The sequence below is a fragment of the Choloepus didactylus genome, chromosome 27 (genome assembly GCF_015220235.1).
Source record: "Choloepus didactylus isolate mChoDid1 chromosome 27, mChoDid1.pri, whole genome shotgun sequence".
In the NCBI taxonomy this organism is placed as follows: Eukaryota; Metazoa; Chordata; class Mammalia; order Pilosa; family Megalonychidae; genus Choloepus; species Choloepus didactylus.
In genome coordinates, this window is record NC_051333.1 from 22,724,995 (window position 1) to 22,743,398 (window position 18,404).

Below are 18,404 nucleotides of genomic sequence, written 5' to 3' on the forward strand. Positions count from 1 at the left end.
AGTTGTGACAAACTGAACCATCGTAGGTCTTAATCCAGATTAGTGGAGTCCTTACAAGGAGAAGGCCTCAGGGAGAAGCAGGAAGTCAATGGGAAGCCAAGAGAGAAAGGAGAAGACATTGCCATATGATGGCAAAGCCAAGGAACTCCAAGGACAGGGGAGATACTAGCAATGCCACTTCTAACCTTTAAATTAAAGAGGTGGACTTACAGCTTATACTTAAGTAATATGATCTCTTTCAGAATGTCTACTAGCTGTACAGTGACTGGCACTTAATTTTAGCTGTATGTCTACTGAGCTCTTTCAAACTTCATTCAAAATACCTGTATTAATAAAAAGTATTACATTGCTTAATTCTGGTGAAACTATTTATAAGTACTCAATTTTAAAGAGATACAGGTGAATAAAATTTCTCTTAAGGAAAATTTAACTGTCACTGAAAGATAAAGAATTATTATTCTTTGATACCATGATAATTTGTGTATGTATGTGTGTGTGTGTATAAAATCATGCTGTACCTATAAAGTAATATGACTGGTTTTTAAAATAAACATAACAGAAGTTATTCATATGAATTAAATTTGTTATTTAAAGTAATCTCCTCTGAAGACTCAATTCAATAAGGAAACCAAGGCTCAAAGTATTTTGGAGTGCTTGCTTTGGTAACTGCCTTTAGATCTTACAGCACATTTTTTCAATATTCTCATAGATGATAAATCTTCAGCCTTTGATAAATTTTGTTTTACTTTTGCAAGAAATTAAGTCACTAAATCATGGTTAGTAAATAAGGTCAAAGATTTTGACATTTTGAATCAGAAATAATATCATACTGGCAATGTGCAAGCTTCCTTGTGTAATATACTAGTTCTGAAAACATATCAAGAAGGGGTCTGGAAACGAGAGAGAGAGAGAGAGAATATGAATATGAACAAAAGGAAACTGGGGTTTACAAAGAGGCACAGACCCTTCCGAGAATTTGATGCACACCTTGAGGTCCATCTATGGAGCCAGATTAAGACTCTATTAGAGGAGTGGTTTTGATTTTTTTCCTTTCATTTTTTTTTCCTACTGTAACCCACAGTAAAAATTAAGTTTTATACTGTGAACCAGTTTGCACATACATACATACATCTAATTAAAATGAAAATTTCAGAAAACAATTCTCAACTGCACTATACATGATAAACTGATATTTTTTCTTCTATTTGATTTCACCAAGAAAAAGTGTTCCTCATGACATACAACACAAGTTTCACAATCCAATTTGAAAAATACTGGTTTAGAGTAACTGCTGCATAACTGGAGTAAGTTAATGAAAAAGAGCGCTCTCACTTGATTTTAAAAATTCTAATATTATTTTACAATGATAAGCACAAAAATTTTTATAGCCAAACCTTAAGCAGTTGGATTCTTTATGGCAAAACTGCATTGTGTTGGTCATTCATCTACTTGGCTGCTATTGAAGGCATTGAAAAATAAATCATACATTGGTCATAAAAACCCCATACCTTAATATTAGAAAACCATAAATCATTTTCATGTAAAGTGGCAAGGTAGACAGATGTAAGAAGTCCAATGCAAAGGGCAACGGTTCCACCAATTGTCAGTGACAGAATCTTCCATAATCTTCCATTGGTATAACCTTTTAGAAAAAGTTAACAAAGAACCAAGTCAGTAAAGAACTAAGAACTCAAGAGTTCGCTCTCATATTATTAAGAGGGCTAAGTTCCAGGTGAAGCTGTCTCTGTCCCTAGAGACAGACATGTGATTCCACAGACCATTTTTCATATTTTTATTAGCTTTTATCCCATTATATCTAACTGTTCACTTATCCATTTCGCCAACTAGAACATGAGCTTCTAGAGGATGAGTATATTACGTGATTCATCTTTTAATACCTAGGGTCTGTGTACAGCATAATTTCACAAGTATCGTTTAACCATGAAGTTTGTTAAATGGAAGAATAAATGGATTGCATGTCTAGGATGTAAACACTCTTCTAGATCATGTATTTATAATTTGTGGTTTATTTATAAAAGCTATCAAAAAACTTGATTACTTAAAATTAAAAAACCCATACAGGGAAAAAAAAAATATTAAGTCAAGTTAAAGGACATGTGAACTAGGAAAAATATTTGTAGCATATATAAGAAAGCTTCACTATCCTTAATAAAGGATAATATTTTCAGGACAATAAAAAATGAGGAATGTTCCAGGAGGAAACTGATTAAGGACATGAATACGCAATGCACATTTAAAAAAAGGCAAATAAACAGAGTAGAAAGACAAAAATATTCAAATTCTGTAGTATTAAAGAAATGCAAATCAAAACAAGGAGCCTTAATTTGTTTAATCTTGACCAATTTGATAGCTTAATGCTAACAATCTGTTTTGGTAAGAATATAAAACAATAGACATTTTTCAAACACTGTTGATAGAAGAACAAATTGGAACCTCTCTGGAAGGCAACATGGCAACAGGGAGTAAAACCTACCTAAATGAGCAAATTATTTGATGGTAATTTTAAATCTAGGCATATACCCCAAAGAAATAATTAAAGTTTTCAACAAACATTGGGCCACAAGGATATTTAACCCAGTGCTGTTTGTATTAGTAAAAGGTCAGAAAACTATCTAGGTATTTGACAACAAAATTAATTAATTTATGCTACAGCCACGCAATAGAATACTATTAGTCACTGACAAAATTTTAATACATTTACTGATACACATTAACAACATAATAAGAGAAGAAGAGCAAATTACAAAATAGCATGTAGGATCTGATTTTGTAAAACTACATATGAATGCTTGTGAATATACACATGCAAAAAATGGTATTTAGATGGAAAGAGAATCAAAGCGTCATTGTGGACTGTCACACTGGGTGGGATGGTGGAAGTTCTATTTCCCTTGTTTTTGCTTTTGTTTGCTTTTCAGTTTTTCTGGTATGAATAAATACTTCTTGAGTAAAATAAACAATCTGTAAGTTTTAAGTAAAAAACAAAAAACCTTGAATTTGCACTCTATAAAGTACTATTTATTGCTCAAGATGCATTCCGCTAATAGCTGAGTTGGACTGCATGACCCTCCAAAACAGATTACTTTTATTAAACTGTTCCCCAAATTACTTTACTAGCTAGCTCTGGCTGATAACTGCAGCTCATGGCTCCAAATATTAAAAATTCTGTTACATATCTAAAATGGCTGATGGACACCGAATTTCTCAGGCTTGCTTTTAAAATCCCGACTATGTTAAACAAGCAACTCAGGAGGCATAATGTGAGTAATGCCATCTGCTGTATCGCTTAGGAATAGTCTTCAGTCTTATGTAGATAATTGGCCAAATTCTGATCACTTTTCCCTCCAAAGGAAAGCAAAGGAGAAAACTTCAGCTATTTCACTGAAAATAAAAAATAAAAAATTCCTCTTTGAATACTTGAATGAAACAAGAAACACACTCAAGATAAGGCTACATGATGTGAACAATGTGCATAAACCAGAAAAATTAGAAATAGACCAAAATCTGTGTGTCAGGGAAAGACATTACTCTAGAGAGTCAAAGAGATCAGCATAAAAAGAAGCTAATGAACAGGCAACTGAGAAACCGGGGTTCTATTCGAAGCTCTTTCATCTGTTATCTAATCGTAACCATAAAAACAAAATAATCAAATTGCAACCAAATCAACAGTAAAGTCAAAATATCAGGGTTCTGGAAGAAGTTCCATCAGTTGTTACTTTTCACCAAATTTTTGTCCTATTAGAGGGTGATATTTTAATATGCAGAAACAAAAGCAATCCAAAATGCTGCTTTACTTTAAATCACCTACCAGATGGCAATTTATTTTCCAACTTCACATTTTCTTCTTGTGCTGAAAAATTCTCAGAAACTTCTTCAGTTCTTATTCCTTTTCTTTGCCGGATGGACATCATGATGTCAAAGACTTATGTGCATTGTTCTTCTGACCTTCCTACAAACAACATAAAAATAAGCAATCCATCCATATGCAAGTACCCATATTCCCCAGCGCACACACACACACCATGTTCATCTGTGCTTTAGTAACTTTACTTGTGCCGTTTTCCCTTGCTTAGCATGCCCTCCCATTTTCCCATCTTAAACAGCCTTCAAAGCGAAACTCAAGACACACACTAATATTTATTCGACTAGACCATATTTATGAAACACCTGTTATCTGGCAAGGACTATCAGGTATTAGGAATACAGGTGAGCAACATGGACAAGGCCCTGCCCTTCTCCCAGGAAGGCTTCCTCCGCTGGATGCTCTGCAAGTGCCTATCTTCCTTCCTGAACCACAGCAGTTACTATGCAATTTGTCACATAATTACATAGTTTTACATTATTTTCTACAGTTCCATAAGCAATAATAGGTCTTCTGTATTCTGGATCTCCCACAGAACTGACCACGTGGGAGGTATTCAGTGGCAAATTTGACAGCTTGATTTTGTAGAACTGCGATATTGTTCTGTTGCAGGTATCTGAATTTTAATAACGGTGTTCTTTAAAACAATTCATACTGAAAGCTTGAGTAATATGCCTGAGAGTGATGACAGTGGGGGCGTGCCCATCATAGCAGCTGCTATCCCAGGGAGCAACAGTGGGAGGAACTGCAGGGAGCAGGAGCCTGGTTTGGAAGCAGCAAGTGGGAGGCAGGGGAGTGTGGCAGTGAGTTAGCTGGTTACAATCCCCCGGAACATCTTGCCTCACTCCCCAGAATAATGAAGAGCATTTTACTAATTGTTTATTAAATAGAGATCAGTAGCCCCACGCAATTGCCTGGGCAAGATTATTAATTCCTAAAGGTAAACCACTTGCTCTATAGAAAAGAACCAACCAACCAACATTATACAATTCATTCGTGGGTTCATACAAAACAGGCAAGAAGGAAAACAGCAGATTAAGAAGGTGCTATCCTCCCAAACGCTTGAAAACGGAGAATCTGGAGCAGTGAAGGAGAAAAGGCGTGTCAGCAGCCAAGCTGTACTGCCAAAGATGGGTTTCTCCCCCAAATGACCTAATCCCAAAGACATACCCTCTCTGTGGGAGAGAGGAGTTTTAAAAATTCCACCATTCATACACTAGAATACATTAAGACAGAAAGTCAACAAGTATTTAAGGGCCAATTATGTGCCAGGCTTTCTGATAATCCCATGAACTCGGGAACAAAAGTTCCTCCAACAAATTAAAAGGAATGCCATGCTAAATGTTTGAAAAGGGACCTAAAAGCAATTCTTACATTAGTTAAGAATGACGGGCATGCACTGGCATCTCCTCGGCACCGCAGGGCACTTTTCCCGCTTAGCTCTGCACCACAGCCCTCCCACACCTGGTCTCTTCTGGTACAGGTACCCGCGGGGCCGGCTGGCGGCCGGGGCAGCTCAGTAACTTGCTCCCGGTCACCCAGACCCAGTGGCCCTGCGGAAGTCGCGAACCAGGCCCGCCCCCCTCCCGCGCGGCCAAGTCCGGCCAAGAAGCCCGAGAAGCGGGCACCGCCGATCTGCAAACTTACTCTCGAGCTCGCGCCCCCGACCTCCGTGCGCCCCGTCCCCACCAAAACACCCCGAGTCCCCGCGCCCCCTGACTGCGCGACACCACAGCGGCTGGAGGGGCTGGCGGTCGTCGTCCCGGATTCCGCGAAGCGCCCCCGGGCGGGAAGCGAAAAGCGCGCGCCCGGCCACTCCCGCCCCGCCGCGTAGCCCTCGCGCCCGCGCGTCCACTCCCGCCCGCGACCCGCGGCCCGCCGCGCAGCCCCAGACCTGCGGCCGCTCAGCCGTCTTCACGCGCGCTCCGAGTGGGGCGAGGAGGCCGGCCGGCGGGCGAGGGCCGCGGGAAGCGAGGCCGCCCAGAGATAAAAGAGTACCGACAGTGGCGGGGCTTTGTGTGGCGCCGGGCTGACGGGGTCAGAGGCGCGTCAGCGGCCCGGGGGAAGGGGCGCGCCGGAGGGCCGACCCGGCCGCACCCATAGGTCCTGGGAGCCGTCCGTCAACGCGAGCCCCCTCCCCCTTCCCGAGACGGCCCGCCCTGTCTCGTGCGGTGCCGGCCGGAAGGAAGCTGTGAACTTCCGCTCGCCGACTCCCGACCTGCTCCGCCCCCTTCCTTAGCGGCTCCGGGACGACGCGCGGCGTTTCTTCCCGGCCACCGCACCCTCACGCCGGCGCGGGAGGTGGCGCTCGGCGTCTCCGAGGAAGGGTCGCTTTAGGTCATCCGGCGGGGAGGCAGCCACTGAGGGACTGGGACAGCGTGCCGGGTGGTTTGTTCCTGTAAAACACTCTTCTTGCTGCGCGTCCCTCCTGACCGTCCCCCCTGTGGCCGGGTGCGAAGGGTTCAGTACCCCGTTTGGAGTTAGGCGGTTCGGACATCAGGACCTGTGGCGCCGTTGCTGGGCTTGTGGCAACCGTGTCCCCCCTTACGCCCCCCACCTCCCCCGTCCCCCACTTGGCCACTGGGCTTGAGGAACATTTACTGACTGCCAGGGAGAGGGCCCTACTTTGTTCCAACAGAGATACTTTCGCTTCTCCGAAGACCTCTCTAGTGCTAAGAGCAGGGGTGGGGACTTGAGGGGAGGGCACGCTATTTCCTCATTTTTTTTTTTAAATAATGTGTTCCGTTGGGTTCTTAGTCTCCTGTGTTAATCTGTCTTCAGACTAGATTGTAAACCTATTTTGAGAGCAGGAACCGTGCTTTACTTTGCACCTTGGTGTCTTAATCTCACTGCAAGGAACGGTAGATGAAACCTTTTACTTACCAGCAGATCCTCAAATTCCGTGTTGATTCTTGATAAGGGTGGCCATCGGAGTCCACCACCCGTGAAAATACACTCCGCACCCCCCACAGTCTAGTTTCAGCATGAAATCACTTCATCCTAGAAGCCTTTCATGGTCACCTCTCCTTTGTGTGTCTGTTAATAACAAGCACACATTCTGTGCAAATGAATTGAGGTATTTTTTTTTTTTTTTTCAGATGGTATTTGTCACGTTTTAACATGGCTGTTGGTGTCTTTACCCTTTCATGGTATGGCCTTGGGTACAGGGACTGTTTTTTTTTTTTTTTTTTTTTTTTTAAGTGTTAAGATGCCTGTGGTGGTTTGAAGCTGTATGTACCCCAGAAAAGCATGTTCTTAAATTTAATCCATTTCTGAGGGTGTGAACCCATTGTAAGTAGGAACTTTTGATGAAGTTACTTAAGTTGTGTGTGGCCCAGCCCAATCAGGATGGGTCATAATCCTATTATGGGAGTCCTGGATAAGCAGAGTGAATTCAGGCATGAGAGAAAGAAAGCCATAGGAAGCAAGAAGCTGAAACAGAACCAGAAGAGAAGGTAGAGACCAGGAGATGCTGCCATCTGCCTTGCCATGTGACGGGAATCAAGGACTGCTGGCATCCAGCCCCGGAATGCCACATTCTTCAGGAGAAAGCATCCCCTTGATGATGCCTTGATTTTAGACTTTCCTTTAGCCTCAAAACCGGAAGGTAGTAAATTCTCATTGTTTAAGCCAAGCCCCTTCTTGATATTTGCTTAAGCAGCCTAGGAAACTAGAACAATGCCTTACATAAAATATATTTGAGTGCTTAATATATATATATGTGAATTGATTCCTTCTTAACTAGGATTTTTTTCTCTCATTGTATAGGGGTTTTCCTTAATAAATTGTCTCACTCTGGGGAAAAATGTGATGATCAGGACAAATGCATCCCTTGAGAAAAGGAAATAGTATTCATTAGCAGCTGTTTATTTTGTTTCAATGTTATGAAACTGCTTTCCTAAGCAAGAAAGCTTTGAGACTTCTAAGTAGGCACTCACTGCTGAGAGTAAGTCTTGGGAATGAATAAGCCAATTCGGAGTGAGTCCTAAATTCCCCAGCAATCCTGGAGGTGATGGACAAAGAATAGTAGGCCCTTGTCCCTACTTTAGGAGTCAAGGAGTCAGGGAGGGACCATAAAAGGGATGTGCTCTGGTGGTGGACTGTAACTGCAGATATATACAGGAATGTTTTGCAGCCCAAAGGGACACCCTGGCTTTTCCTTGTGGCCAGCAGTAGTGGTCCTCTAGAAGAGTGCAACTCAAAGTGTGCACTGCAGACCTGCAGCATCACCATCACCACCAGCTGGGAGCTTGCTAGAAATGCAAATTATAAGGTTTTTACCATAGACCCTCTGAGCCAAAATCTGCATTTTAATGATCCCCAGGTGATTTGTGTGCACATCACCCTTTGAGAAGCACTTCACCAGGAGTCATTAGCACTGTTCATCACATGCTTTCCATAAAAGTACCTTGCCTTGGAACCAAGGGTGAAAGTTCTCCCTCTTTTTCCCATCTGATGCCCAATGTTTGTTCAGTTTTAAATTGCCTGACTTAGTACTGTGCACCCTCTTTTTTCTTCTTTTTCTTTTGTTTTTTTTTTTTTCTGTGCACACTCTTGATCATTCCTGCCTTCAGTGATAATAGACTCTCCTGTTATTCATCCTGTCTCCCTTTCCTGCCGTTCCTTATTAATATCCTTGCAAGCTCCACTACCTCTTTAAAAAAAATCATTCATTCCCTGGCCCATGGCCCCAGTTGCCATCGATGTGCTGATTGATGCCTCTAGTTTTTATGTCCAAGCGTATCTCCTGACTGCTGCTCACTGGGCATTTCTGTGTGTGCTAGCACCTCAAATTTAGCATGCTAAAAGCTAAAGTTCTTCTAACCCCCAAACCTGCTCTTCTCTCCCAGGTGCCCCATTTACCTGGTTGTTCAAGTCTAAAACCAAAGAGCCAGCCTTGATTCTCAATCGAGTCCTATTGTGTTTATCTCCTAAATATCTCAGAACTTGCCCACTTTTCTCCATCTGTATCACCACCACCCAAATCTAACTTACTATTTCTTGTTGGCATCATTTCGGTACCGTCTGGTTTCCTAACCTCTACTCCTACCCCCTGGTCCTCAGTCACTTAACCCATCCTTTATGCAGTAACTGGAGTGATCTTTTCTAAATTTAACTCCTTTGGTGACTTGATTGGCTAAATTATAAAAATCAAACTCTCTAACACTTTTTCTAAGGACTGCCATGAATCGGGCTCAGTTTATTTCTCCAGACTCATTTCTACTTCCTATTCATACTAAATTTCTTTCAAATTTTTGCCTCAGGACTTTATAAGCTATTCTCCTTGGCACACTGAACCTGACTAACTACTAATCAGCCTTTAGATCTCAGCTGAAATGATCCTTGCTGCCTGCTCTTCATGCCTTCGTGTTATACTTGCTCATCGAATTGCAACTGTTCTGTGTGACAGAATATTATGGAAGTGACAGAATGGAACTTCTGAAGATAGGTCATAAAAGACATTCCAGTTTCAGCCTTAACCTCTCTTGGATTGCTCACTGAAAGGGAAGCCAGCCGCCATGTTGTGAGGACACTCAAACCACCTGTAGAAAAGCCCACATGCAGAGGAACTGTCCTCTCGCCAACAACCAGCATCACTCAGGCAGCCATGAGTGACCCACCTTCCAAGTAGATCATCCAGCTCCAGGCTAGCCTTCAGATGACTGTAGCCTCATAAGAGCCCGATCCACAACTGCCCAAATATCTGATGCAAAGAAACCATGAGGATAATCAATGTTTATTGCTGTTTTAAGCCACCACATTTTGGAGTGATTTTTGTTATCCAATGATAGATAAACAAATTCAATTATAACCATATGGATGTATCATAATTTAACTGTTCCCCTCTAATTGGACATTCAAGTTTGTTTCTGGTTTTAGGCTATCATAAGTAATGCTACATAGAACAGCCTTATGCTTGTATAATTCTTTAGGATGTATTACTAGAAATAGAATTGTTAGAATGCATACTCTAAATTGTGACAAATATTGGCAAACACCGTGTACTATGATGCTTACTTCTCCATGTCCTTGTCAACAATGGGTACTTTTAATCTTTGACATCTTAGGTGACAAATAATATATTATTATTTTATATGCATTTCTTTATTAGTGAGGTGGAGACAATTATTCTGAGGGGCTTATTGGCTGTGTTTCTTTTCCTGGGATTTTCTTTCATGTCTTTCAGCTATGTCATCTATTTAATCTTGCTATGAAGGGACTATTTATAGATTATTAATATTAACCTTTTGTGTAATTATTGCAGGTATTTTCTCACTGTTGGGTATCCTGGCTGGTGTCTTTTACTATGCAGAAATTTTACATTTTTATATTATCAAATCTATTATCTTCCATTTATAGCTTCTAGGTTTTTCCATCATGCTTAGAAAAGCCTTCCCCATTCCAAGATTGTGAAATATTTTTTATACTTTCTTCTAGTATTTTAAAATAAAGAATCTTTTAAATATGGGATAACATAGATCTGACTTAACATTTTTTTTAAATTGGGTAGTCAATTATTCTACCATCATTTTTACTCTATTTGAATTGTTGCCTGTATCACATACTAAATTTTTATATGTATATGGTTTATTTGTAAACTCACTGCTGTTTAAATGACTTTTGAAAAACTATTCTTGCAACAATTCCACATATTTTTTTACTGTTTCTTCATATAATGCTTTGATATTTGGGAGAGCAGCTGTCCATTATACTTCTTTTAAACACACATCTTGGCTATTTTTGCATATTTATATGCTCAGGTAACTTTATATTTTACCAGGTTCCAAAAAAAGAATCCATGGAGATTTTTACTAGAATTGTATAAAAAAAGTATGTAAATGTTTGGGAGAAATGAGATTTTTACAAACTGAGTATTCCCGTATAAAAACATGTATGCAGTTAAGGATAGTTTGGCCCATCAAGTATATTTTTTAAACAGTGCTTTTCATCAATTCATCTTTCTCCATCTTGTACATAGAGTAGTTTACTCTTTAAATGTCTTGATAAATGCCAGAGCAGTGGTTTTATAACTTTTTTAATCTCTTATTATCAGACAGAAATTTTTGTTCTTTGTGTCTCTGTATGCATATATAAAACTAAAGTAAATATAAATGGAAATCCTAATATTTTCTTCCTGCATCCCACTGACTGTTTTATACACTCCTGTGTGTGACCCATGTCAGAGACCTCAGAGATAGAGTGTGGCGATGGTATACTTCTGAGCCTGCTCTGGCATGCTTGGTTCTTAGGGAACTGTTTGCTAATGCTGCCTTTTCACAAAACACCAGAAATGGATTGGCTTTTATAACCTTCGATGGCCAATGGCATTCAGAAAACCTCTGTTACCTGGGAAGGCATGTGGTTGGTGTCTGTTCCAGAGTTCTGGTTTCAAAATGGCTTTCTCCCAGGATGTTCCTCTCTCAGCTCCTGTGTTTTCTTCAAAGTGTCTGTCTTGGCTGTAGCAAGCTCACTTCTGTCTGAGCTTTTATAGGGCTCCAATGAACTAATCAAGGCTCACACTGAATGGGCGTGGCCACACCTCCATGGAAATTATCTAATCACGGTTATCACCTACAGTTGGGTGGGTCATATCTCCATGGAAACACTCAAAGAATTACAATCTAATCAACACTAATACGTCTGCCCACACAAGATTGCATCAAAGATAATGGCATTTTGGGGGACATAATACATTCAAACTGGCACAGGAACCCAGGCTGAGTCCTGGAGATCAGCTTCCTCAGTTGTCACAGATCACTCCGGAGTTGCATGGAAATTGACATCACTTTGTACTACTACTCTCCTTTAAAATATTTGTCCATATATGGCTTTTTCCCTGTGAGAGTCTTAAAAAAAGGCATTATGAACTATTTTTAGTATTATTTTTCTCTCTCTTTCATCAACTTTGTATTTTCTTAACTAGATCCATAGTGGTGGTGAATAGTGAAATTTATAGACAGGTTAGCATAGGAACACAGTTATCTAAGGACTCTGTTATATAAAGTATTTAAATGTTACCAATTTTGTTTCATTTCTCCTTAAAACCTGTTATTCTTTTTATCTTTCCTCATTGTTGTTCTTACCTAAACATTCCTTTCCATGGTTAGAATCACATGTATTTTTGAGTGGGGACATGAATAGTCAAGATAGTCAGTTAAAGCGGATGATGATGATCACATTAGCTACTTGCCAAATGTGATGATTCCTAGATGTTGGCTCTTCTAGTCCAACATCTAGCCATGGCTGGTCCTTCCATTTTGTTCCCTTGGACTGCTCTAATGTTATTCCCTGCAAAACAGTCATATACACAACAGGTGTCTAAAAAACCTAGCAGATTTTGTCTACTAACAGATGCTAAAGCGTATTGTCAGGCATGGGAGTTTTTGGTTTTTCTGTAGGAAGAATTATGACTTTCAGCCAGAAATGTATGTGTTTCTAACACGCTCGAATTCAAACGTTTTATCATGCCTAACATTTTGGCCAGTCTAGTACTGGGCTACATTTTCACTAACACTTATCAAGTGCTCCCCCCAAACTTTCCTGAATCCACCCATGGATAGCGATAAGCTAGCCTAAAGGGCTTCTTATGCATAAGAAGATTTCATAGGTTTGATTGCAGCTGCAGGCCTGAAAGCTGCCAGGATTCAAATCTTAATGGAGACTTACCTACATAACAGAGGTGACAAATACAGCCACTTTTAAATTACTTGATGACCTTTTTGAATTTTCAGTCAAGATACGAGGAAATGAAGTTTGAAGTATCTTTCCCTCCTCACAACCAGTGCCAACCAGCTCATTCAATCTGCCCCCAAGGGATGGAAAATTAGTTCTTGGGGGTTGAAAAAATCTTAACTCTTTTTATGAATAAAGCACAGATATACAGATAGTACATAAACAGATATACAATGTATCTGTGGTATTAAAATTTCATGGGAGGTGATTAGGAAACAATGCCTAAAATGTCTTAGAGGGGTGATAATGAAAAAAAAAAAGGTTGAAAACCACTGATACACAGTAAGTTTTGGTTGTTGGACCCTTGGCAGAATCCTGGAAGCATAGTTTCGCCTCTAATGGCTTTTCCCTATACATAAATTGGGAGACAGACTAAAAATAATGGCTGAGGATTCGGAACTATTTAGGATACGGGTTGAACCACTGAAACAAGACTTCGAAAAGAAGACACTTGTTTCTTCGTCATATAAGCAGTCCAGGATGATATGCGGCTCCATTGCCAAGGACCCAGGGTTCCTCTAATTGCTCTACTATCACCAGGGAGTCACCCTTGTTTTCCTAGCCAGTGAAGGCTCATCACCACATTCATGTTAACAGCCAGCAGAAAAGAGAAAAAAGGCAAGGGCAAGGAACTTGTCTGAATTTTAAGGGCAAACCCAGAAGTTTCTTATCTTCTAGGCATATCCCATTGGCCCATGACCTCACATCCCATGATCTGATCACAAGCCCTCACCTTGCTACCAGGAGGTTGGGAAATACAGTCTGTGCTATGTGCCCAGCTAAAAATTCTACCACCATGGAAAAGAATGGATGTTGGAAACAACCTGCAAGGTCTGCCACAACTCCATGCACATGATTCGTCTTATTTCTTAGATGATCACAAACTCTGTACAAGCACCAGCAGTATAAGAATTATATTATGAAGAAGCTAGTATGTGGGGATGGCTCAGGGCCAGGAATCAGAACCCGAAGAACTCAGTTCTTAGTTTTGGTAAAGGACCTGAAAACAATCTGAAAGATACCTATCTGATTAGCTGATCCGCACTGAATGCAATTGTTACAGGCTGTTGTTGTCTACTTGGTGGACGGATATAGATTTTTAAAACTGAAATCTGAATTTTATTGAACAAATTTTACCAAAAGAGATCTCTCAGGGGTATTTAGAAGCTCAATTAGTAGAGGCTTGTTAAGTGTTTGAGAAAATCAGCTGAAAGGTGCTATGTAAATGCAAATTATCGTGTAGGCAAGATTTGGTGTCATCTTTCAGAAACAAACCCTCAGGGTATTTACTAGAAAGTATGGGTACAGTTCAGCTAGAATTTGATTCCAGCACTTGTATTCATATGACAAGTGTTAATTACTGTTATAAAGTTTTATTTTCAATAAATCATGCCCTTGGCAGTTCACTTTTTTGTTTTTGTTCTCTAAGGTATAACTTCTAGCTGGAAATATGAGCTACCAAAAGCTCTCATTTAATCTTTTAAGAGTAAGTTACATCTGTGGATTAGTACTGATTTGGTTTTACCTTTGCCACTTCTGCCCTTTTCCTACCTGGTCACAAGTCCATTCAGTAGAATTAGGAAACTGCACCCCAGGCCTGCAGGGCAGCACCTCACCAAGAGGCTGGCACCTGCACAGGCTTGCAGGCACACTTCAGAATTAGGACTCCTTTGCACCAGTGTCCTGCAGCTGAAACATCCTTGTGAGACGCAAAAAAACTGACTTTTGTGTGTGAACTTTGCACAATCAGGGACAGGCCATTTCTCACCCCCTCCAAGAATGTTCACCTTTCCCCAGTAGTCCAACAGGTGGCACTCACTCGGCCCTGCGAGCTTCAAGCTTCCGTGCATTGTTTACTACATATTTAAGAGGCTGATTATACTTAGTCCATGCAATCCTACGTATGATTCCCTCTCCATGGGCCTAAGTTTTGCCAATCCAGCCAGCTCATATGCTTATTTAGGAGAAGTGCCATTTTCACATTTTTCTTATCCAACATGACAGGTGAAAATAAGTCCTTAATGGCAGTTTGTAGGAGCCAAAGAATTGCACATCAATGATCATATGAACTTAACATGATGGTAAGAGGGTATTGTTCAATTTTCTAGGAACTGATAAAACCAGGTTTGTCCTTTTCCATGTGTTTTTTAAGAGACAGTATATTTTGTGTCCTGCATCAAAACAAACAAAACCACACACAACCAATAAAACAAAACAAAACAAAAACAAACCAGTGTGGTTCTTAGGTTCCCTTCCAAAGTTTTATCCAAGTAGCTTTAGTATCATGATTTATTAAGGGCAGTTTAATTTTTTCCCCATCACAGTTTACTCTCAAACTGTAATAGCAACCCACTGTTTGAGCTCTTGTATATGCAGACCCTTCATATACAACAACCCTATGAGGAAAGTGTTACCATCTCTGTTTTACTGATAAAGAGACTGAGGCTCAAAAAAAGTTAAATGTCTTACTCCTGGTCCCATGGCTTGCTGAGCCAAGACTGGAACTAGAATTGTGTCAGAAAATTGACTAGGTATTTTATAGACTATCTCATTAATCCATGTAACTTATTTCACCCCTTTATATCTAAGAAAATAGAGGGAATAAACTGAGCTCCTCAGAGATTAAAAAAAGTGAAGCCAAAGTATATTTCAAACAAGTTGGGGCCGCTATGCATGTCCCATGTAGGGCTCTGGCTGGCTGTACACGAAGCATGGCCTTTCCTTTGCTCCTCCAGATGGGACATGGTGGCTGCTTTCCCACTAGGAAGACTCACACTTTTCTCTCTACTATTACCAAATAATTTTTAAAAATTGCCAAACAATTTGCAGGAGGGTCTTCAGTATTTGCAGATTGAGCTTAGGGTTGCTCCAGCTGGGCACAGATGCCGAAGACTCACTTTAAGCTTTACATCTCCATGGTGATACCCTGCACGGACTCCAGCATCATCGCTGTAGGGAAGAACCCCTCCTCAACTGTGTCCTTGTGCTGCACACGGAAAAGGGCTTGGAAAATGAAGACAACCGTGAAACCACTGGTTTCCTGCAATTATTTATTTTGGAATAACTACTTTTTTTGTAGAATGTTAGCTGTGGAGGATCAGAAATAAATACAGCTTTAAGATTTGAACCACATCCTGCTGTACTTTTCTCATAAGCTCAAAATAGTTTTCTAACACCTTTTGTGGTTGGAAATAGTGAATTTAAAAAATAAGACTGCACATACAAACAAAAAGAGCAAGATGTGGATTGATGTGCCTATTTCAGAAAAACGCAGCCACACGATTTCTGAAATATGGAAACTAAAATTAATAAAATGACAAGCAGAAGAAACCAAAATCTGGAGAAGAGTACTGTACTGACAAGCTCTTAAACTGAGCTATTAAGTACCAAAATAAAAGACCTGAAAAATGAGTAACTTGTTTTATTTTGTTGAGGGTCTCTTCAGGTCACAATTTTCCATTGTGTACACATTCAAGATAACATATTTTATTAATGTTAATAAATTATTAGGATAAACCAGTAGACATGACGTGGATAATTAAGTATTCTTTTTAGTTTTCCTTTAAACAAAGGACAGTTGAGAAATCAGAAAGATGGAATAGTTGGGTTTGAGTTCATGGCCAAGTAGTCATTATTTTCTGATTTGTGTAAATAAACTCCATCTACCTAACATAAAGTCCTTTTAAAACAAAGCCCCCCTGTACCTCATACTTGCCTTACATTCAGTTTTGCAAACTGTTACAGAACTGCACCGTTACATCTGGATTAAGCAACACAACTGGGGTAAATTTAGTTGGGTTATAAACTAAAGTCACCAACATTTGACAACTGTGTTATACGTTAAGTAAGAATTTCTATTAGAGGCCTAAAATTAAAATTTTTAATTCAAAGAAAGAGCAACTACGACCTACTTTTGTAAGGCAAATAATTTAAACAGTGACTACCCACTATTGGGAAAAATTATTAGATAAAATAAAACCCAAAGCTGTCATAATCTTACAAATGCTTTTTGGTTCAAATGAGAAAATTAGATACAGTATGTTTATTAAAGTAACACCAGAAAAATGAGATCTACAGCCCTCCAATACAGTATGCAAATGACTCTGCTGTACACATAGGACTCTGGAAATGGTTCAAACAGCTTATACTCAGTGTACTTGGATTCTGAGATATAAACCAAATCACACTACCTAAGTAAGCCTTTCATATGGCACCAATTAAAAAAAAAACTTCTCTAAGTTTTTGCAGGGCCAAAAATGTTCTCATTTTACATCTTTGCTGATTGATTTGGAAGAAATGTATGTAGGAGAGTACTGCCAGTTTAGTCAACAGCTCTATACCTCTCCTCGTGAATTTGGCTTTAGACTCACACGCTATTCCCTGTGCATCCGAGACTTTTCTTTATCTCCTGAATTATTCAAGTCAGGTGTCACTCCAGTAGAAGTGGATTAGTTACCAGGTACCTTGTACTCACATTACGTATGCAGGTGATGTGACCACATCACCAGCTGTAGCACCCACAGCACTGCAAGGGTGGAGCAGTGAGGGTATCACCGGCCCTGAAAGGCAGACGGGAGGAAACCAAGACACAATCTGCTAAGCTTATTATTTAATTATTTGCTGTTATTTAAAACACACTGTGTTTAAATATTAGACATGAAAAAGTGAGTTGGGTTGAAGTCAGAAATAATGGATAAGGGCTGTAGAAGAACAGGAAGGCTTTATAAAAAATACAGGGGGAGAAATAATATTGTTTGGTTAGAAAACACCGCTATAAAAGGCTTTCTTTATAAAAAGCTTTTTTCTTTCAGGTGGCACAGAATATATCGTTGCTCTAGCCCATAGGTCAGCAAACTTTTTTTGCAAAGGAAGAGATAGTAAATAATTTGAGTTTTGTGGGCCATATGGTCTCTGTCACAACTACTCAATGCTGCTGCTGTAGCACAAAAATAGCCATATACAATACGTAAACAAATGGTTGTGGCTTTGTTCCAATAAAGCTTTACTTACAAAAACAGGTGGCAGGCCAGATTTGAAGTGAGGGTGGTAGTCTGCCAATCTCTGCTGTATACCGGTGCTGTCCAACAGAAATATAATATGAACCACAAATGTAATTTAAAATTTCTAGTAGCTGCATAAGAGTAAAATGGGTGAAATTAATGTTAATAATATATATCCAAAATATCAACTTGTGATCAATATAAAACACTATCAGAGATACTTCACTTTTTTTTTTTGTACTAAATCTTTGAAACTGGTGTCTGTTTTATACTTAAACCATACTAGCCACATTTCAAGTGCTGAATGTTCTTCTAGACCTTCCATGATGAGATTTCTGCATCTACTCTGGAGTTCAGTGACACACTGTTGAGATTGTATTCTTGAAATATAGGGGATATGATTATGTTGCCCCTGGAGAGCACAGGACAAGGGATTACAGCTATCGGGAAGAAGAATTTGGCCTCAGTCCCTTTAAGTGGAGGTAGTCCAGGATTTGAGCATGAATTGGTAACTAGACCAATGATGCAGTCAGATGATGTTAGCTTCACTTATCAGTGCAACAAATCTAATGCCAGAAAATACCTGATTAAGACCACAATCAAGGTACACAGGTCACTATAATCTGTGGCTTTCAGTAAAGAATTGAATGGTCACTAGCAAAACATCAACTAGCCTTTAGCATTCTGACTATACTGGATGCAAGCATAGAATGCAAAGATGCGATTTGGAAGGTAAATTGAAGTGCTGAGTTTGTAGCAAGGAACAAAGCTTCAACATTTGGTGGAAC

The 18,404-nt window shown here is 39.9% G+C and overlaps 2 protein-coding genes across 6 annotated transcripts in view; both read right to left on the reverse strand.

The window, feature by feature from the left end:
• The window catches only part of DPY19L3 (dpy-19 like C-mannosyltransferase 3), a 96,097-nt gene extending 90,183 nt beyond the window's left edge, over positions 1-5,914 (reverse strand). For all 3 annotated transcript variants that reach the window (XM_037819187.1, XM_037819188.1, XM_037819189.1), the window contains exons 1-3: positions 5,778-5,914; positions 3,830-3,970; positions 1,509-1,642 (exon numbers count right to left, since the gene is read on the reverse strand). In XM_037819187.1, coding sequence (XP_037675115.1) covers positions 1,509-1,642; positions 3,830-3,932 — 237 coding nt within the window. In that variant the 5' untranslated portion in view covers positions 3,933-3,970; positions 5,778-5,914. The remainder of the gene's footprint in view (positions 1-1,508; positions 1,643-3,829; positions 3,971-5,777) is intronic.
• A 9,774-nt stretch (positions 5,915-15,688) lies between these two features.
• Positions 15,689-18,404, reverse strand: part of ZNF507 (zinc finger protein 507) — a 34,199-nt gene continuing 31,483 nt past the window's right edge. The window contains exons 6-7 of one of the 3 annotated variants that reach the window (XM_037819850.1): positions 17,627-17,693; positions 15,689-17,175 (exon numbers count right to left, since the gene is read on the reverse strand). In XM_037819850.1, the coding sequence (XP_037675778.1) occupies positions 17,167-17,175; positions 17,627-17,693 (76 nt within the window). In that variant the 3' untranslated portion in view covers positions 15,689-17,166. Of the gene's footprint in view, positions 17,176-17,288; positions 17,694-18,404 lie in introns of those variants that run through there. The other 2 variants (XM_037819849.1, XM_037819848.1) reach the window with 2 other exon arrangements.